Raw genomic sequence first — 22,482 nt, 5'->3', positions numbered from 1 at the left:
CACCACCTCCATAATGATCTCCTCACTGATGAGACATGAAATATTAATCTTCCTTCCATCATTTGTTGCCTTCATGAGATACTCCCCAAAAATGCTGACAAACTTTTAGAATTCTATAATATGCCAACCACAACCTCAGTACAACATAGACCATTCTTTCAGTTGGTAAACACTAACACGAGAGAAAATACAACAGTGGAAGAGTGGTAGACAGAGACTGAAGCGAGCACAAAATAAATTTCTTTGGTGCAAACTACAGAAAATTTTCTTTGATTTCTAACAATTATTTGTTACATGTTAATCAACCAATAGTCTGATAACACCAAACTTTCAGGGAGTTTCCTATCAACTGATACCTTCTTTTATTCAAGTTATGCCATAAACTTATTTTTACCCAATATGATTCAGTACCTCTTCTTTAGTTACTCGGTCTACCCATTTAACCTTTAACATTCTCTTGTACCATCACATACCAAAAGCTTCAATTCACTTCTTGTCCGAACTGCTTATTGTCCATGTCTCACAACCTTACAAGGCTACTCTAATGACAAATACCTTCAGCAAAGACATCCTAATACTTAAATTTACGTTAGATGTTGACAAAGTCCTTTTCTTTTCAGAAATACTTTTCTTGTTATTACCAGTCCACAGTTCATATCCCCTCAACTTTTCCCATCATCAGTTATTTTGTTGCCCTAATAGCAAAACTTGTCTACTAATCTTAGTGTCTTAGTTCCTAATAAAATTTCTTCACCGTCACCTCATTTAATTTCATTATATTCCATTATCATCATTTAACTTTTGTTACTGGTCAGCTTATAACATCTTTTCAAAACATTATCGTTGCCATTCAATGGTGCTCCAAGTCCTTTGCTGTCTCCGACAGAATAAAAGTGTCATTAGCAATTTTTTTTTATTTCTTCTCCCTGGACTTTAATTTCCTCTCAAAATTTCTCCTTGTTTTCCTTTACTGCTTGGTCAGTGCACAGATCGAATAACATCAGTGTCATGCTACAGCCCTCTCTGACTCTCTCCTCAACCACAGCTTCCCTTTCATGTTCTTCAACTCTTATAACTGCAGTCTGGTTTCCATACAAGTTATAAATAGCCTTTCACTCACTGTATTTTATCCCTGCTATTTTCAGAATTTGAAATTATGTATTACAGTCATCATTGCCAATAGCTTTATTTAAATTTACAAATGACAGAAAGTTAAATTTGTCTTTTTTTTTTTTAACCAGCTATCTTCTTAACCCAGTCATATAGTGAGTATTGGTGCATCTGTTTCTACATTTCTCCAGGATCTGAACTGTTCTTCCCCGAGGACAGTTTCTACAATTTTTTACATTTTTCTGTAAATAATTTGTGCCAGTATTTTGCAAGCATGGCTTATTAATCCGATGGTTCAGTAATTTTCAGGCATGTCAGCACCACCTCTTTTGAAATTGGAATTATTACATTCTTCTTTAAGTGTGCGGGTATTTTGCCTATCTTATGTATCTCACACACTGGTTGGGATAGTCATGGCTAGACATTCAAAGGATCCCAATAATTCTGTTGAATGTAATCTGCAATGTCTTAACTTTAAGTAACACCATATCTACCTCCTCAGCCTGACATCTGAATCAATTTGTGCTGTCTCCAACCACAGAGATCTGAAAAATTTTAGCTTGACTCCATTTCTGTCTCACCCTCTGCACAAAGCCACTCATGTGCCTGAGATGGATGACCTCAAATTGCATGTTGCCTCCAATATTATTGTGAGATTCAGACTAATTATGTTGTGATCCACGTCAGGTTATGACACATCTGTATTTCCTTTAACCCACTTCATTCTCTGCATTTTTATATTTTCTCCTTCCAGCAATTAGACTCAATATCTTGTGTATTATCAAAGGATTTTTACTGGGCTTTGTCTTTTTGCTTATCTGATGCTCTGCTGAGTTCACTACTTCATCTCTTAAGTTGAGTGATTTGTTTTCTATTGTGCTCCTTACCCTATTTCAGTCAATCATTGCCTAAGGCTCACTTTGAAACTATCAACAACCTCACACTCTTTCAATTTATTCTGCTTCCAGATCCTTAATGTACTACTTTTCTGCAGTTTCTTCTGTTGTAATCTGTTGTTCATACCAAATAAATTATGGCTGGAATCCAAATTTGCCCCTGAAAATGCGTTGCATTCTAAAACCTACCTTCAGAAACTCCATCTTACCATTATGAAATCTATTTCAAACCTCCCCTTGTCTCCATGTCTTTTCCACATATAGAACCATCTTTCATGATTTTTAAACTATGTGCAAAATTCTACCAGATAGCTTCCTCTTTCATTCCTTTCCCTCAGTCCATGGTTTCCTACTAATTTTCCCCGCTCCTTCCTTTCCTGTTATAAAATTACAATCCCCTACCACAATTAAACTTTACTCTCCCTTAACTATCTGAATAATTTCTTTTATCTCATCATACATTCTTTCAACATCTTCATCATCTGAGGAGCTAGTTGACATATTAACTTGTACTACTGTGGTGGGTGTTGGCTTCATGTCTACATACTAGCTATGATAATGTGTTCACTATGTTGCTCATAAAAGCCTACATTCCTGTTTTGTTATTCATTACTGTCTCCTGCAGTAACCCTAATTGATTCTGTACTTATGACCCTGTACTCACCTGACCAGAAGTCCTGTTCATCCTGAGCAGTTCCCACATAGAGATCTGAATTTTTATCCAAAGGTTGCCACCACCACACAACCATATAGTAGAGATGCCTGCCCTCAGGAAATGCAATGACTGTAGCTTTCCTTTGTTCTCAGCTATTCGCAGTACCAACTTACCAGTGCCATACTGGCTAATGTTACAATACCAGATCAGTTAATCAACCAAACTGTCACTCCTGCAACAACTGATACGGCCACCATCCCTCTTTGGGAAACACCAAATTTGTCTGGCCTCTCCACAGATACCCTCAGTTGTGGTTGCACCCATGGTGCATGGAAGCCACTCCAAAGCCAAGATGTAATTATGAACAATCCTAAAGCATGCTCCTTTCAGATGCTGATATCTGCTTTAAAATGACTGAAAGGTATCCATCTATCAATGAAGGGAATATTGCTGCAATACAGAAGTTAATGAAGTGTACATTATACCACTGGACAGAAGAGTTCTTGGGTTGGTCTACACCTCTAGTTGACATCTACAAAGATGTGCATGGCAACAGGCAACTGAAGATGATTTCTTCTTCACCGTCATCAGACTCATTGACAAGGTGCAGATGAATACTAGATCTCCATCATTTTTAATGACACATCTGCTAATGTTAATAGCATTGTCACCTGTGACGAAACCTGAAAGTGCTGTCTGCAAAAGGCAAGTGTCTAGATTCGAGTCTCAGATCAGGTCACAGTAACATGTCCTAAATTATCAACAGCAGATATTCTTCCAAGAGTAAAATAGTTTCATACTGGTTCACAGTTATGAATACATATATTAGATGAGATGTTATGCACTGTTTCTACTGGAACCAGAGAGGTGGTTAATTAAGTGTTTGGTGTTTGTGCATTCTTATTCATATTATGTTTCATCAAAAATAAATATGCACTGTTATACTAAGCAAATATAGTATGTGCGCACGCGTGCGCACACACACACACACACACACACACACACACAATATGCCAGTAAACATAAATGTTAGAGGTTCACTTAGTATTAATTTGTAAGAAGGAATTTTACGGGAGTGGAACATGAGAGAAAAGTGTTCTGTATGAAACAACAGATGTCACTTGCAAAACAATGACATATATTTTATTTTACCTTTTTATTAAACAGTTTCAAATCCTTAAAAAATTCTGCTACGTCCTCTTTTGGGTATGGCTTGACAACAAGACAAGTAGCTTCATTTTCTGGCTGTTCTATCCATGTCTTGTGATGAATCCCTTTGTTGTTCAGTTTTGTCTCAAGCTCCATAAGGCTGTTGAGGTCACTAATCTGCAATAACAGAATTTTCACTGTACGAGTTTTGTGACACTTTATTTTGTACTCATATACAAGCCCACGAGTCTTACTACATATAAGATGTTACACTGTGCGTTTATAGTAGGGATACATAAGGGCGTGGTGAAAAGTAGTGTCTGTGAAATTTTTATTCTGTTCTCAAAATTGGTAAGGAATCACATGTCGTGCATCTTACTTGGTCAACTTTCCCACTTTGCTGATGCAATGAATGGTGGGCTCCATGTGGTTCCCAAGTTGTGCAGCGACCGTAAACCATAAAATTACCAAATATGCAGCAACCAGTCACAAAATCATGTTTTATTTATTCACTTTTGCAAATTGATTTCAACTGATTAACAGCCATCATCGGTGCTTTCAACCAATATGTGCCATGAGTAGTAATACTATCTTAAGCAGAGGTCAAACAAACTTTATGACGCAGCAGCATTAACACAACTGGGAGAATTACATAGTGGAAAGCGTCAGTTCATCAGAGTTAAAAGTTTGTTACTCACGAAAAAATTAAGCTTAAAGATATTCATATTAGTAAATAAGGGAGCAGTAGTTAATAGCAACTGTTCGAAGATAATGAAAAATTTAAGATGGAAACAAGAAAAAATCATAACTGAAATTGAACAATGGAAAATTCAGGTTGGAATGTAACAATATTATGAAAAGGAAAGTTGCCACTCACCATATAGCAGATGCTAAGTCATAGATAGGCACAACAAAAAGACTGTCACAAATACAGCTTTGGGCCGGTAAGGCCTTTGTCAAAAATACACACACACACACACACACACACACACACACATGCACACAAACGTAACTCACATACACATGACTGCAGTCTCAGGCAACTGTAGCCACACTGCCAGCAGCAGCAACAGCGCGTGATGGGAGTGGCGACTGGGTGGGAGTAAGGAGGAGCCTGGGGCATGGGTGGGGAGGGATAGTAGGGTAGGGCCGCGGACAGTGAAGTGTTGCTGGAGAGCATGCAGGGATGAAGTGGAGAGAGGATAGGGCAACTATGTGCAGTTGGGAGGTTATACAGAGGGCAGGGAAGTGATGGGGAGAGGGGAGTGGCGGAAAAGAAGGGAAGTAAAAAGACTGAGTGTGATGAAAACTTTCCCCTAAGAGCATTAGCCCCATGGAAATATCAGCCCTTTCCAAAGGGCTCACCTTTTGCCACACTCCCAACTTCAATCATGCACAAATTGTTGAAGACCTTCTCTCCTTCTCCTCGTCCCTACGGAGGAGACACTTTTTCGCCACCAACCCTACCAATCAGACTCAATCAAAGCCCAATGTTGAACCCTGCCTAACTCAGTTCAATCCTCCACCCAACCGTGATCCACCGCCACTGCCCCCAAATCACCCCCTGTTAACTTTCCAGAATTTCTTAACCTCGAACCTTGCCTTACCATCATTCCCCAAAACCCACAACATGCAAACCATACTTACCTCCACAAAAAGATCATCAGTACATCATCTAAAAACTGATCCTGACCTTATAATCTTACCTGCAGACAAAGAATCCACCACTGTCATTCTGAACCGCATGGATTGCCTAGCAGAAGGACTGTGCCAACTGTCACATACATCCACCTACAAACCTTGCCACAGTGACCCCATTCCAGAAATCCAGCAGGATCTCCAGTCACTACTTAAATCCTTAGTCCCATCCCAGAACCTCTCCATGGAGTCCATCTCTCTGTTCACCCCTACCACTCGCCACAGTCCTACCTTCTACATGCTTCCTAAAGTCCATAAACCCAACCACCTAGGACGCCCCATTGTGGCCGATTACTGTGCCCCCACTGAGAGAATCTCTGCTTTCTTACACCAACACCTTCAACCTATTACCTGGATCCTACTGTTCTATATAAGAGATACCAACCATTTCCTCCACTGACTCTCCACAGTTCCTGTCCCTTTAGCACACAGTACCCTGCTTGTCACTACTGATACCACCTCCCTTTCCACTAACATACCTAATGCCCATGGCCTTACTGTTATTGAACACTACCTTCCCCAATGGCCGATGGATTCCAAACCAACAACCTCCTTCCTAGTCACAGTGACCAACTATATCCTCACCCACAATTACTTCTTCTTTGAAAGGTATTGCCTACAAACAAATTTGAGATACTGCTATGGGCACCCACATGGCACCATCCTATGCCAACCTATTCATGGTCTATCTAGAGGAATCCTTCCGATATATCCAGAATCCTAAACTCCTCACCTGGTTCAGATTCACTGATGACATCTTTGCGATCTGGATCGAGGGTGAGGACACCCTATCCACATTCCTCCAGAACCTTAACAACTTCTCCCCCATTTGCTTCACCTGGTCCTACTCAACCCAGCAAGCCATCTTCCTAGATCTTGACCTCCACCTCAAAGATGGCTACATTGGTACCTCTGTCCATATCAAACCTACTGACCACCAGCAATACCTCCACTTCGACAGCTGCCACCCATTCCATACCAAGGAGTCCCTTCCATACAACCTAGCTACCCGTGCTCATCGCATCTGCAGTGACGAGTGGTCATGCTCAAAATATGCCAAGGGTCTCACTGAAGCCTACACTGGCTGTAATTATCCTCTCAACCTTGTACAAAAACCAATCTCCTGTGCCTTATCTTTCCAGTCTCCCACCACCTCACAAAGTCCCACCATCCGGCCACAGAGGAGCATTCCCCTCATAACTCAGTACCAGCCAGGACTGGAGCAACTGAATTACATTCTCCACCAGGATTTCGACTACCTCTCGTTGAGCCCTGAAATGAGAAATGTCCTGCCACTGTCCTTCCCACCCCTTCCACAGTGGTATTCCACTGTCCACTGAACCTACGCAATATATTCATCCATCCCTACATAGCCCCTGCTCCCAGCCCCTTACCTCATGGCTGATACCCCTGTAGTAGACCTAGATGCAAGACTGTCCCATACATCCTTCCACTACCATCTACACCAGTCCAGTCACCAACATCACCTACCCCATCAAAGGCAGGGTTATCTGTGAAACTAGTTGTGTGGTCTACAAACAAAGCTGCAACCACTGTGTTGCTTTCTATGTGGGCATGACAACCAACAAGCTGCCTGTCTGCATGAATGGCCACAAACAAACTGTGGCCAGGAAATAAAAGGACCACCCCGTTGCTGAGCATGCTGCCAAACATGACATCCTTCATTTCAATGACTGCTTCACAGCCTGTGCCATATGGATACTTCCCACCAACACCAGCTTTTCTGAACTGCACAAATGGGAACTATCCCTGCAATATATCCTACATTACTGTATCACTCCTGATCTCAATCTTTGTTAGTCATTGTCATCACTCATCCAGCCTCCCTGTTCCCATTCCAGCACTATACAGCCCTTATTCCTCCATCGCACCCAGTCTTTCTACTTCTCTTCTTCTCTGCCACACCCCCCCTCCCAACCTCTTCCCTTCCCATTGTCTAACCTTCCGACTGAACATAGCTGCCCCATCCTCGCTCCACCTCATCCCTGTGCGCTCCCCTGCAGCACTGCACTGTCCACCACCTCTACCCTACTATTCCTCCCCCTACCCACCCCCAACCCACTCCTTACCCCCATCCAGTACCCATTCCCATCATGCACTGGTGCTGCTGCTCACACTGTGGCTACAGTTGCCTGAGACTGCAGTTTGTGTGTGTGTGTGTGTGTCACATCTATTTTTGACGAAGGCCTTGCAGGCCGAAAGCTTTATTTGTGACAGTCTTTTTGTTGTTGCAGATTCAGCATCTCCGCTATATGGTGAGTGGCAACTTTTCTTTTCATAATATTGTTACATAATTGAAACTGGAAGGTTATGGATGTAAAGTCCCTTCCTCTCACCCCCCTCCTTACCCTTCCCAACCACCCACTTGCTACAGTTCTGGTGCTAAGCGTCTGGGAATAAACAACTAATTCCGTTGGTGGAGTGTGGATGCAGGAGCTCCACACAGCCTTATTGAAAGTAAAATCATTTAATGAAATGATTACAGGAAACCATGGAATAATGAAGCATTATTAATGGACCGCAAGTAGATCTCATTTACTATGGCCAAACACTGCACTCTTTTACCTAGTAAAAGAGGTAAACAGAGGAAAACATAATGGCTAGAAGAAGCTTAAAATCAGAGAAAAACAGTTACTAACAAGAAGTAAAGAAGGTAAGATCTGTAGCTGCAAAGCCATATGTGGGACTCTCTCTCTCTCTCTCTCTCTCTTTATCAGCACTTACACATAGTCATAGTGAAGGGTTTGCAGTCGACAGTACTAGCAAGTCTGTACACCTTTGATCTAAAGTGTTTATTTACTTACAACATATTAATGTTTGTTATTAGTATGTACCATTGTAATTACTAAGTTCATCTTTACAGAGGATTCTTTCATAACAATGTATCTTATTAACATTATGAGTGATGAGCTGATAAGTGATAGGAACATTTTGATAGCTCTTTCTTTCCATGAGATTCAAGTATTTAGCAACAAAAGAAAGAAAACAAGCAGTTGCTAATTAATATATACACTCTTAAATCAGTAAAAGGTTTATTAATAAGAGGCTGAAGTATGTATCTTGCATGACAACTAATACAATAACACAAAATTTTCAGAGCAGACTGTTGAATAAACCCCACTGTCATGGAAAATTGTGTGTAGAAAACAAAGATTATTCATACTACCATTTCACATTACTCTGACAATCTTCCTGCATCTGTATCTAAGCAGTGCCATAAGGTTTAACAACTGGTCTCCTGCTACTAATTTATCAGTCATCCACATCACAACCCATACTACCCTTCCTCCTGGCTTCACTGCTTGTCTTCTTTCATTATTTCTATATTTCCCATTTGCATTATGATTTTTTAGTCCACCCCTATAGCTATGTCAACAGCATGTCTGTCTGCGCAGAGCACCCAGGTTCAATTCCCTGTACTGTGAGGGATTTCTTTTGGTGGGAAAATTGTAACAGGGACCACTCAGACTCATGACGAGGAGCTACTTCAATGAGAAGTGGTGGCACCAAGATTTGGGGAACTGACAACAGAGGGGAGCGTGGTGTGCTGACCACATGCCCCACCATCAGCATCTGAATTTCACCATTAGAGAGGATGACATGGTGGCCAGTCAGTACTGAATGGCCTTGATGGGCTACAGCTGGTAGCTGGTATTTAGATCCTTTATTTCTTTCTTTAATACTTATTTCCACTTCCCCAGTTATACTTGTCTCTGTCCTACTTTTACAGTTCTTGATTCTCCACCTGTCCCATGTGTCTACCAGTATTCAGAGACTTCATTTTCTGCATTAACATCTAGTAACTAATTTATTACTGCTCACTAATTTATTACTGTCTTGTCTCTGTCCTACTTTTACAGTTCCTGATTCTCCACCTGTCCCGTGTGTCTTCCAGTATTCAGACACTTCATTTTCTGCATTAACGTACAAGGTTATCATAAATGACTGAAGCAATTTCATAAATTCACTGTAGCTTCATTAACTGACATATCATGATAAAATCAACACTCATAAAGAAAAACTCAAAAAGTTTTGAATTGCTACAAGCCTTGACACTTCAGATTTCTGCTATGAGAGCACAGCAGTGAGCAGTTAGGCAAGATGATGACACATGGCAAGAAAGCATATGTTGTGCTTGAAATTGATTCACATCAGTTTGTCATAACAGTGCAGTGACACTTCAGAACAGAGTTCAACAAAGATCCAGCAACCCCATCTCCATTCAGTGATGGTATGCACAGTTTTACGCATCAGGATGGCTCTGCAATGGGAAATCAATGGATCAGCCTGCAGTGTGTGAAGAAACAGTTGACCGTGTGTGAAAAGACAATTACAAGACATGTGTATCTGGGCATGCTGGAAAATTGGCTCATGCCATAATTGGAGACTTCATCTACCAACAGGATAGTGCTCCATCCCACTTCCATCATGGTAAATGATATTTAGGAATTCTTAAACAGGAAACTGAGAAACAAATGGACCATTCATGCCACCACTGATGATCAGCAATTCAAGTCATAGCCTCCACACTCACCCAACCTAATGCTCTCTGATTTTATTTATTTATTTATTTTTTGTGAGCAGTTACATGAAAGATTGAGTGTTACACCTTCTCTACCAACAAACTTTCCAGAACTGCGAGTTAGCATCAACAGTGCTTCTGAACAGATTGACAGGGCCATGCTGGGCCAAATGTGGGAAGAACTTGCTAATCAACTTGGTATCTGCAGAATCAGTAGGGGCGTACGTATGGAGCACTTGAAAAACTTTCTGTGTATTCAAAGCCCTGCAACAATGTCAGATAATATAGGTGCAGCAAATTTGTAAAACTGCTTCAATCATTTTTAATAACCTTGTAACGCGTTGATCAATTCTTCTTAGAATACACACTTTCATGATTTTAAAGCAAACATATCCATGATGCACATATGTTGTAATGTGATAGACCTGATGTGTGTATGGAAGTTGAGTTTGGCAGGTCATAGGCTTGTTCTGCCCAGGGCCTTGGCTAGGCCGAATATGTGCTTATGCTGGTGAATATTTTTGTGTGGTGGTAGGGTAAATCTGGACTGCAAGCAGGTGCTACGCCTCAGAGCAGATAAACAGTTAGACACGAGAAGTGACATAATGGAAAATCTGATAGACACTAATTGTTGATGGTGGATAATGGTTGCCATCCTGAACACATGCAGTATGGCTAGATTATGATGAAGGCTATTACAGAGGAATGTATTAAATGTAGGTCCCAATATGCTACATAATTATCAAATATACCTGCATATAGTAAATGAAGAAATGAAATTATTAGTAATAATGACTCCTCAATACAACTAGACTGAAAGATATTCACAATGGAAGGTAGGAAAGCATTCTAGCACTTGTAAAACTAATTGCATAAGAAATGCTTACCACATTTCAACAATCAAAGTATCACTGGATAACTACTGGTAAAAGTTAGCAGTTCAGTTTATCAGAATTGCAGTACATTATATCAAACTGGTGCAAAAGCATAATTACAAAATTAACTAGTTAGCAATGAAGTATCGTGAAAAAAAAAACAGACTGGCAGCCAATCTAGAAGCACTACAGTGTCATAATACACTTTCAGAAGATATACTTTAGTGACATTTATTTATAAACATTGATAAATAAAAAGGTAAAAATCAAATACGTAAATTACAAGAGAAAGGTGAGAGATATCACCAATTGGAGTACTTGAGTGTTAATAGGAGACAATTTTTTGTAGGAAAAGCACTATACAAACATACATATTAAATGATTTACTTATGTTTATTTGATACGATAAATTTGCACGGTTCCGAATAACTTTAAAAACAGTCATTCTCTTGCAACAATTATGGTAAAATCTGTCTACTAGTATTGTTTTTCTTGTTTTGATAGCAAGCATGCAATAGTGCTTATCATTTTGTGTAAGATACTCAATTTAAATAATTTGTATTGTACTGGCAATCACTTTCTGAAACTGATTTGTGACATCAGAACCGAAACCAAGGAGATGCGGTAGCTTACAAGCAGAAAACTACAAGAGATGAGGACAGTTGGTTTTGGAAAGCTGCAGAGGGAGGCTTGGGGAGGCAGCCGGGTTGATTTTGCATAATTCTTAGCATCGGTTCAGTGTCATAAAGTGGCTTGGGCATCAATTCACCCATATTCGCTAATACTGTCAGTACTCTAACGTTCCTTGATACCTATAAATTTTAATGTGGTAGCCTCACGTGGGGCTCAGAGAAAATTCCAAGTTATGATGAGGAGTGAATAGCACTTATGAAAAATAATGTTAGCTTGATTACAGACTCAGACTCTTGAACTTTGCAGGAATTTTGATACATTAATGGTGCAGTTTTATTACCTGAACTTTAATATTCAGCAAAATTGATTGGTGGCATTTCATCAAGCAACTGCTTGTATCAAGTACATGATCCCTGATTTCGAATGATCACTCTGATTCTTGTTTAGTACAATAAATTCAGTTTATATATTTATGCTGATCCAAGTGCCACCTAAATCATTTGAGGTGGTCCACATATATCTGAACTTTATAAATTTTTTTGGGAACAGGTAACTCTGACATGTGCAGGTATCCCTAGACAATGCAGACGAATTGATCCACACATTCATCTCTCCCACCAGCTTACAGTAAAGAGGTAATTGAGACATTAGATTAGATTAGATTAGATTAGATTTACTTTCATTCCAATTGATCCGTAGTGAGGAGGTCCTCCAGGATGTGGAACATGTCAGACAGATTTATTCATTCTGTATTTATGACTCTCATCTCCCATTGCAGTTTGTGAAGTTGTACACTAGTCTGTAGTGCTGGCCCAGATGTTTCGAGAAAATCTCCACGACTTTCTTGCACTTATTACATCTACACTCCGCATAACACTGTGAAGTGCAGGCAGATGGTACATCCCATTGTACCGCTAATAGTTCCCCCCCCCCCCCCCCCATTTGATTCATGTATGGAGCACAGGAAGAATGATTGCTTAAATGTCTCTGTGCATGCTGTAATTAGTCAATTTTGTCTTTGTGATCCCTATGTGAGTGATATGTTGGGGATTGTAATATATTCCCAAATTCAACACTTAAAGTTGGTAGTTGGTTGTAAAAGTTTTATAATGACATTTTCACAGGATAGATTGAGTCTTTATTCAAGCTTCTGTCAGCTCCGTCTTTTCTGCACCTTCGTAAACACTCCCATGGTTCAAACAAACCTATGACCATTCATGCTGCCCATCTTTGTATTCATTTAGTATCCCCTGTTAGTCCCATCTGCTGCTGGTTCCATACACTTGAGCAGGATGTTTTGCATCTCCCTTGCAGGTTGATTGCATTTTCCTGGTATTCTACCAATAAACCACGTTCTGCCACCTGCTTTATGTACTATAATATATGTCTTATGAAATATTAGGAAATTTGCTTTACTCTGGTATGTAACAATTCAGAGAAGTCACACCCGTAGAGTATGACTCCTTGCCAATACTGATATGACTCACTGGTCACTAAAGAGTATTACAAAAAAGTAATGATGGCCATTGTAAAACTCCACTCATTTGTAGTTATTGAAGAGTACATTCAACTTAGGAAAAGGTATCTGTACAGTTTATTGTAATTAAAGTGTTTGATTATTGAAATGCAAAATAGTGTACATCTCATTAGATCCCTTTCAATTCAGAGAATATTAACAAATGATTTAATTTGAGGTCCCTGACAAGATTTCAAAAACAGTTTCAGAGTTAATGCTTTATATTCGATTCGGACCTTATCTGGAAGGCAGTTACATGAGACAAGAATACAAAGCTTATATTAATTACAGTAAACAAAGAACCTGCTGCCTTATCCATTTATTTTGAAGATAATTTTTATTGTAGTCATATTCTAAAGTATTAAATTCCTAATTAGTCATGCACCACCAGATAGGGTAATCAATAACAATAAAATGAAAAAAATGAGAATTTTTAAATAATTTGATTATGCTGCAATTGAGCCTATGTATCATTCCATTTCATATCTGTGCAAATGCTTAATCCAAGTATTTGTATGAACTAACTGATTACATTTTTTCATTTCATGAAGTGCACAATTTTACATTTCTACATATTTAAAGCAAGCTGCCAGTCTTTACACCACTTTGAAATCTTATCAAGATCTGAGCGAACATTTGTGCAGCTTCTTTCGGACAGTATTTCACTATACATAACACCATCACCTAAAAAAAGTCTCAGGTTACAATTAATATTGTCTGTAAGATCATTAATATACAACATGAACAGCAATGGTCCCAAAACAATTCCCTCAAACACACCCAAACTTACCTCTACATCTATCAGTGACTCTCCATCCAAGATAACTTACTGTGTCTTCCTACTACCATCCAATATCATTGATATAAATTTGTTGTAGAATATAAGAACATATTCTGAGCTCAAACATAATGGGGTATCTTGAACAGAATGACTTCCTCAATGCCAATCAGCATGGTTTTCAAAAATATTGATCATATGAAATCTAACTCACACTTTTCTCACTTGACATACTGAAAGCTTTTGATCAAGGCAACCAGGTAGATGCAATATTTCTTGATTTCCACAAAGTGTACGACTAGGTACCGCACCTACACTTGTCAAAAGTACGATCATATGGCGTATCAAATGAAATTTGTGACTGGATTGAGGACTTCTTTATAGGGAGGACAAAGCATGTTATCGTGGATGGAGAGTCATCGTCAGATGTAGAAGTAGCTTCGGGAGTGCCCCAGGGAAGTGTGTTGAGGCCCTTGTTGTTCATGTTGTATATTAATGGCTTTGCAGACAATATTAATAGTAAAATCAGACTTTGTGCAGATTATGCAGTTATCTATAATGAAGTACTATCTAAGAGAAGCTGCATAAATATTCAGTCAGATCTTGATAAGATTTCGACATAGTGCAGAAATTGGCAACTTGCCCTAAATGTTCAGAAATGTAAAATTGTGCACTTCACAAAACGAAAGAACATAGTATCTAATAACTATAATATCAATGACCTATCACAGAATATTGCTCAAGTGTGTGGGACCCACACCAGATAGGACTAACAAAGGATATTGAACATTTACAGAGAAGGGCAGCACGAATGGCCAAAGGTTTGTTTAATCCATGGGAGAATATCACAGAGATACTGAAGGAGCTGAAACGGCAGAATTTTGAAGACAGACATAACCTATCCTGAGAGAGTCTATTAACAAAGTTTCAAGAACTAGCCTTACATGAAGTGATGAGTCATAACACTTTTATGTTAGCACACTCCTGATAAACCTAATATTTCCCATATGATTTTTCTTAATTCCACTTATTCTATACTAACTTATCTTTGAATCATAAAGTTCTGCGGTTTATTGTTTCCAAACAAAAAGTAAGATAAGCAGCTAGATCTCTAAGATCTATTGTCTCTTCAGCAAAGTGTAGGCCCATGAGAAACTGGATATTTTTTGTGGCCTCAAGCTATTCCCCAATGCTCTGTCACTCACTCTCAATATTCTAACACAAGGGTCAGAATACAGACATTGTAAGAACTTGCATGTGGCACCATGACCTCCAGCAACACTAGTTGGCATGTACGTACCTTTTAAATACAAGGTCTCATCATGACTAATGAAGATCAACTTGATGCACACAATTTTAATGGGCTCATGACATGCCTTATAAATATGACATGCCTTTTATATAAAATTCCTTGTTCTGACAAAATACTTTAAATCAGTTCACAGCTCAAAAATAGTTGTGTGTAAGAGAATTAAAGGAGAACTGTAGTCAGAATGGTATTAACATGGCACCAATAAAATAAACCATTTTTGGGAGGTACTGTTAACCTCTTTGAGGACATCTATATCAAAACTATTATTAGTGACTATGAGGCAGCTGTTGCAACAATAATTACTAAAGAACACATGGTAACTAAAACAAGCACATATATTGATTAATACCGCATATAACAAATGTTTCTTGAGTGAATAATCTCTGTGTACTAGGCAAATATTATATTAATGTGAGGTTTGAAAGATGCTACATGCTTAAAAAATAAGTGAAAGTCTATCTTTTTAAGCATACACTTAATACAGCATTAAGATTTACTATGCCCTGGAATGGTCAATACATGAACGATTTCTTACAAAACAATGGTAGGCAATAAACAGGAGTGAACTAACAGAATACTGTGTGGGATTTTACGTTATGGGCATAGTCTCACCTCCAAGACAACTTTATGCATTCTGTCAACATCACACAGATACTCCTGCACATTCTCATCATTGTAATACAAATGCAAAACGGCTGAGACACCATGACACGCTTGTGCAACAAGTGCTCCAGCATTCCATTTGGAAGACTTTGCTAGGTCCCCCCGCATTATTATATACTGCACCAAATTCTTGCTCATTTCCTCCTGACTACTGCTGTTCAAAACCTGAAATGTGTTCATCAGAAATGAATAAGTAATGAATTTGATTACTAAAAAATAAAAAAAGTTACAGAAGAACAAACAATCTTACGTATTGTTTAGTAAAAGATGTTTATGTATTCAGATACATAATATTGTCAGTTCCAACATAGCTCTATATATGAAAGATTGTGGAGAGGGAAATAAAAACACCTCTCTTCACTAGTACAAGTAAATTGAAGTTGCTAACACCTGGAAATGATTTAGTGTCTATAAGACATATTTTTCACTCAATATTGTTTCTAACGTCATGACTTTTTTTATAACACTACAGACAATTGCAGCCAATATAAGACAAAAGTGTCAACACTGCAGAATAACAACAGTGTGGATGCAAGTCAAAGCGCTACTGCTTAGGTAGTGGTTCAAATTTCACTAACGACTGTTGTTATCACACTGAATTGTGTGTTTTATCAATGTCAAGGCTTTCTGAGATGAAACAATAGCGCAACAGAATAAGGAAGGGTGAGGAAATCAGTCACGGTATAGCTGAAGAAATTGCTCTGGCATTCAGAAGAAGTAATTTAGTAATACCATAAAAACCTAAATTCAATCCCACTTCTCTCAGGTACAAGTTTAGCACCTTAATAAGTGTGCCATTACACTCGACAACTTCTGTAGTTAGGATTGTGTGCCGATATGTTCCACAGAGCAGTTACAGGTGTTAGCAGCCAGCGTGTATGCTGATAGATTAAAAGCAGTCATCACTCTCTTCCGCATACCACTAGTCATTTACCAATAACACTGCAGCTTGTGAAGGATGGAAGTAGTAATAGACATATGAAATATGAGAACAAGTTGAGAAACTTTTAGCAGGCATGTAGAAGTCATGGATAAAAAATGAAATATTGTTTTGGTTAAACCTCAAACGAGGGAGGATTTATCTTCAAGAAGTGCAACTCTCATTACAGTCACTACGCACACAGACATAAATAGACTGTACTCCAAACTGTCACAACATAAACTTTTCTCTGTCAGGGCAGAGTAGGTAGTAGTTTCTGAATAGTGCACTCCTTACAGTTATATTCAAGGAGAAGATGGGCTATGTGGAGACCAGCTGGAGGAAATGAAGTGGGCAGTCATTTGACTGGAGTATAGTTGACCAGGGAATACAGTTACCTGTGAAGTAAATCAGACTGTCTGACTGACATGCTCCATCCAATTATCTATGATACTACCACTTGTCACTGGAGAAAGACAAGAAAGTCATTTGATATATATATATATATATATATATATATATATATATATATATATATATATATATATATGTCTGCTTGTGTCTGTATATGTGTGGATGGATATGTGTGTGTGTGTGTGCGAGTGTATACCCGTCCTTTTTCCCCCTAAGGTAAGTCTTTCCGCTCCCGGGATTGGAATGACTCCTTACCCTCTCCCTTAAAACCCACATCCTTTCGTCTTTCCCTCTCCTTCCCTCTTTCCTGATGAGGCAACAGTTTGTTGCGAAAGCTTGAATTTTGTGTGTATGTTTGTGTGTCTATCGACGTGCCAGCGCTTTCGTTTGGTAAGTCACATCATCTTTGTTTTTAGATATATTTTTCCCACGTGGAATGTTTCCCTCTCTCTCTCTCATATATATATATATATATATATATATATATATATATATATATATATATATATATATATATATATATATATAACAAAAGCGCTGGCAGGTCGATAGACACACAAACAAACACAAACATACACACAAAATTCTAGCTTTCGCAACAAACGGTTGCTTCGTCAGGAAAGAGGGAAGGAGAGGGAAAGATGAAAGGAAGTGGGTTTTAAGGGAGAGGGTAAGGAGTCATTCCAATCCCGGGAGCGGAAAGACTTACCTAGGGGGAAAAAAGGACGGGTATACACTCGCACACACACACACATATCCATCCGCATATACACAGACCCCTGTGTCTGTGTATATGCGGATGGATATGTGTGTGTGTGCGAGTGTATACCCGTCCTTTTTTCCCCCTAGGTAAGTCTTTCCGCTCCCGGGATTGGAATGACTCCTTACCCTCTCCCTTAAAACCCACTTCCTTTCATCTTTCCCTCTCCTTCCCTCTTTCCTGACGAAGCAACCGTTTGTTGCGAAAGCTAGAATTTTGTGTGTATGTTTGTGTGTCTATCCACCTGCCAGCGCTTTTGTTTGGTAAGTCTCATCACTTTCTTTCTTTTTAGATATATTTTTTCCACGTGGAATGTTTCCCTTTGTTATATATATATATATATATAAAGAAGATGTGACCCACCAAACGAAAGCGCTGGAAGGTCGATAGACACACAAACAAACACAAACATACACACAAAATTCTAACTTTCGCAACCAATGGTTGCTTTGTCAGGAAAGAGGGAAGGAGAGGGAAAGACGAAAGGATGTGGGTTTTAAGGGAGAGGGTAAGGAGTCATTCCAACCCCGGGAGCAGAAAGAACCACCCCGGCATTTGCCTGAAGCGCTTTAGGGAAATCACAGAAAACTCAAATCAGAATGGCCGGATGCAGCTTTGAACTGACGCCTTCACAAATGCGAGTCCAGTGTGCTAAGCACTGCACCACCTCACTCGGTCAAATTTCAGGTATTAACTCTCACACTGGACAACACTTAATAATAGAGAGCAGCAACATTTGCATAGAGTTGTCAGTGCTAACACTAAAGAAGCACTGAGAGAAATAACTACAGACATCAATGTAGGATGTATGATGACTGTATCTGTTAGGACAATGTGGTGAAATTTGGCATTAATGGCATACGGCAGCTGACAACCGACCCAAGTGCCTTTGCTAAAAGCATATCACCTGCAGTTCCTCTCCTGGACTCATGACCATATCAGTTGGACCCTACACAACTGGAAAACTATGATCTGGTCAGATGAGGCTTGATTACACTTGGTAAGAGCCAACGGTAGAGTGCGAGTGTGGTGCAGACTCCATGAAGTCACGGATATAGGTTGTCAACAAGACACTGTGCAAGCTGGTGGTGGCTCCATAATGGTGTGGGCTGTGTTTACATGGAATGGACTGATTCTGCTGGTACAATTGAACCGGTTATTGACTGAAAATAGTTGTGTTTGGCTACTCGGAAATCAGTTTCACCATTCATGGACTTCATGTTCCCAAACAATGATGGAATTTTTATGGAGGACAATGCACAATGTCGCCAGTTCACAACTGTTCACGACTGGTTTGAAGAACATGCTGGACAATTTGAGCAAATGATTTAGCTACTCAGATTGCCTGACATGAATCTGATCGAACATTGTGAGACATAATCGAGAGGTCTGTTTAAGCACAAAAGGCAACACTTTCACAATTGTGCATGGCTACAGAGGCAGCATAGTTGAATATTTCTGCACGGAACTTCTGCGAACTTATTGAGTCCATGCCACGTCGCGTTGCTGCACTACACTGTGCAAAAGGAGGTTCAACACGATATTAGGAGGTATTCCATTTGTCACCTCAGTGTATATACTTTATATGTATGTATTTACACGATATTCTGGCCCTGAGGCCCATGTGATATCCATCAGCCATTGTTCCAATGGCATCATTGGGATGTGGTATAGAGGGGCATGGAGTCACCACATTGCTCCCTCAGGTGTTGTCAGCTTTCAAGACTTGAGAATTGTTACCTTTCATTCAACTGGCAATACCAGACTAACTGCATCTGTTCCACTCCTTCCATTGAGGTCCTCCACATGGCAGTGCTTGGCTATGGCGGCAGAACTATACAGGTTGAGACATGTCGACTGACAAATTGTGGAGGTCATTCATGGATATTTTCTTTGTATTTAGTTTTAAGGGATTCATAGTCTCTGGTGGTCTTCTACAAAGAAATTGCATTTCATTATTGTTATTATTATTATTTACTTCTGATTCCCATTTAGCTTTGAAACTGTACTTTACTGAAACTATCTGCACAACATGGCCAATGTCTGCAGTGTTTGCTATGTGACTTGTTTGGAAACACACTTGATGAACCCTTCGCCCTCATGCTTTCATTCAATACTGCTCAGTTCTGTTTCAGGTTTGTTTTGCCAGCAGTGTTAGTTCTGTGTTAACAGTGATACACGTACGTACATATAGGTTCTCTAACAAAGAGTTACCTGATATGCACCTTGTGTATGGGTTTACTGAATGCAATGGAAGAATGGCAGGACAATACTAGCTGAGTTTTTCCTGCAGTGATGAAAATTACATCAACCTTTTTGTAGCTGTACCTACAGATCTTTCCCCTGCTGTGTAAATATTTTCACAAAAACAGTGGTACCTGTGGTGGTAAATCAAATAATCATAATTACATTATTGCTCTGTAATTATCCTTTGGGGACCAGGTCTCTTTAGCAAAATATCCAGGGGAGGGGGGGAGAGGGGGAGGGAGAGAGAGAGAGAGAGAGAGAGAGAGAGGTGTGTGTGTGTGTGTGTGTGTGTGTGTGTGTTGCTTGACTTATTCACATTGATTTAATATCTTAAATATCTAGACATAATGTTGCAAAGTGACATTAAATGGAATAAGCACATAGGATTGGTTGTAGGGCATATGAATTGATGACTTTGGTTTACTGCATTAATTCTACGAATGTGTAACTCATCTATAAACGAGATCATGTAAAAAACACTTAAGTGAGCCAGTCTTGAGCACTACTTGAGTGTTTGTGATCCCTACTAGGTTGGATTAAAGGAAGTATTGAAGCAATTCAGAGGTATGCTGCTAGACTAGTCACTGGTAAATTTGATCTACACGCAAGTAGTATTATGGAAATACTCCATTGAAATTAAGTGTCTGGAGAGAAGATGTCCTTTCTTTTGTAAAACATTATCAGGAAAGTTCAGAGAATAGGAATTTGCATCAGATGACAGAGCAATTCTACTGCAACCAAGGCATGTAGACAGTGGTTTCTCCATTTGAGAGAGGAGTAGCTACACAGTACTCTCCACTATACATTGTAAGGTGTCTTGTGGAGTAAGTATGTTGATGTAAACTGATATTGGCAGCTGAAGTTAATTTTAATTGTGCTACTTGTAAATATTTATTTTATTAATTTGTAACTGTTTTTGGGTCTACAATGTTTTTTTACTAAAGAAGATTGGGCTAAAACTCTTACAACTTTTGGAGAAGATTATCAAATCCATAAAGAGCTGCAGAACTCATCGAGAACAACTATTTTGGAACCAAACAAATTTCATTGTTTCATCTGGAAAAATATTATATATTCATCTCAGTAGTTAGCGTGGTTACAAAAATATGTCAGTAGTTACTGTACACACCATTGTGACTATTCATCAAAGTGAGAATAGTTATTTATTTAGTGCGTCAAAAAGTGAGAGAGATGCCTCATCCAATATATGGGATTCAAGTAAGTGATGCTACTCCAAGAGCATGAAGGCTGCAGATTTTACTTTCCCTTGTTCCCTATTCAACCAAGTAAGACATGGCACATTGCTTGTGCTTCTGGAAAGACTGCTCCATGACAAACATTACTGCTACTTTCCACCTTTTTGTTGGAAGATTGGCAGAGGGATCTTAATTAAGTGAGTGCAGTATCCCATGTCTTGCTTAAACTGATAACTTCATTGCATGAAACAACAAGTTTACTGTTACCAGTCATGGTAAAGCATAACCTAAAATGTTTGCATTTAACGATAACTCCATCCTTGTTTATAAGATTTTCCAACACCCTTCGTTGATAGATTTATTATTGTGTTGTCCCAGACACTTTGACCCTGAATCATGATACTGGTCTTGTCATATTTTATAGTTTTATTCCAGGCAGAGTTTGGCAGCAACTACTTGCTTAATTTTTTTAGTTTGATGTGTACTTTTGTTTGCTGCGCCTCTCCTAGACTGTTATGATGATATGTCCCACATACAATACACAACACTGGAACTACATGCTGTAGGCTCCCAGGTTTTGAGGGCCTGTTTAACATTACAAAGCAGACCTTTTATTTTTTTTGGTGCGTGTGAAATGTACTGGATGTTGTGTTTCTGCATGAATATGCTGATTTGTTTGGATGTTGAGCCAGCAAATGGTAGTAGATAAGCAACCTTTGGTTTCCCCTTTTTGAACTTCATCTCCTCCACAGGCATTCTTGATTTTTGACTCCCACGCATACAACTTTGGTGAATCTGGGTACTCACTCCTTTGGAATATCATTACAGGCATTTCAGTTCTTTAGTAGGGCTGTCATTATTTCACTGTGTTAAAGGTCCATGGACCAGAGACTTGAGGTCTTCCAGTGCCGATTTTCAGTAAGTTCTGCAGCTAAGGGACCCATGTGTTCTTTTCTCTTAACTAATACTATCAAGAAAATTTAGCTGGCTTTATCAAATTTCATTGTGAATATTATATTAGGATGGATGGAGTTTAGGTCTTCTGCAAAATCCTGAAGTTCTTCCATTGTATGTCCATGTATTCATTGTAAAATATTGGTTTTAACTTAACATATTAA

At 39.1% G+C, this 22,482-nt stretch overlaps 1 protein-coding gene across 8 annotated transcripts in view; it reads right to left on the bottom strand.

Moving 5' to 3' along the window:
- LOC126252270 (putative peptidyl-tRNA hydrolase PTRHD1) overlaps window positions 1-22,482 on the bottom strand; it is a 37,921-nt gene that overhangs the window by 5,658 nt on the left and 9,781 nt on the right. For 7 of the 8 annotated variants that reach the window (XM_049953153.1, XM_049953170.1, XM_049953190.1 and 4 more), the window contains exons 2-3: window positions 15,778-15,993; window positions 3,814-3,987 (exon numbers count right to left, since the gene is read on the bottom strand). In XM_049953153.1, coding sequence (XP_049809110.1) covers window positions 3,814-3,987; window positions 15,778-15,966 — 363 coding nt within the window. In that variant the 5' untranslated portion in view covers window positions 15,967-15,993. Of the gene's footprint in view, window positions 1-3,813; window positions 3,988-15,777; window positions 15,994-16,078; window positions 16,187-22,482 lie in introns of those variants that run through there. The other variant, XM_049953177.1, reaches the window with a different exon arrangement.

Source organism: Schistocerca nitens, chromosome 1 (assembly GCF_023898315.1).
Source record: "Schistocerca nitens isolate TAMUIC-IGC-003100 chromosome 1, iqSchNite1.1, whole genome shotgun sequence".
Classification (NCBI taxonomy): domain Eukaryota; kingdom Metazoa; phylum Arthropoda; class Insecta; order Orthoptera; family Acrididae; genus Schistocerca; species Schistocerca nitens.
Note: the sequence above shows the minus strand (reverse complement) of the source record. Positions and strands in the feature narration are given on the sequence as shown.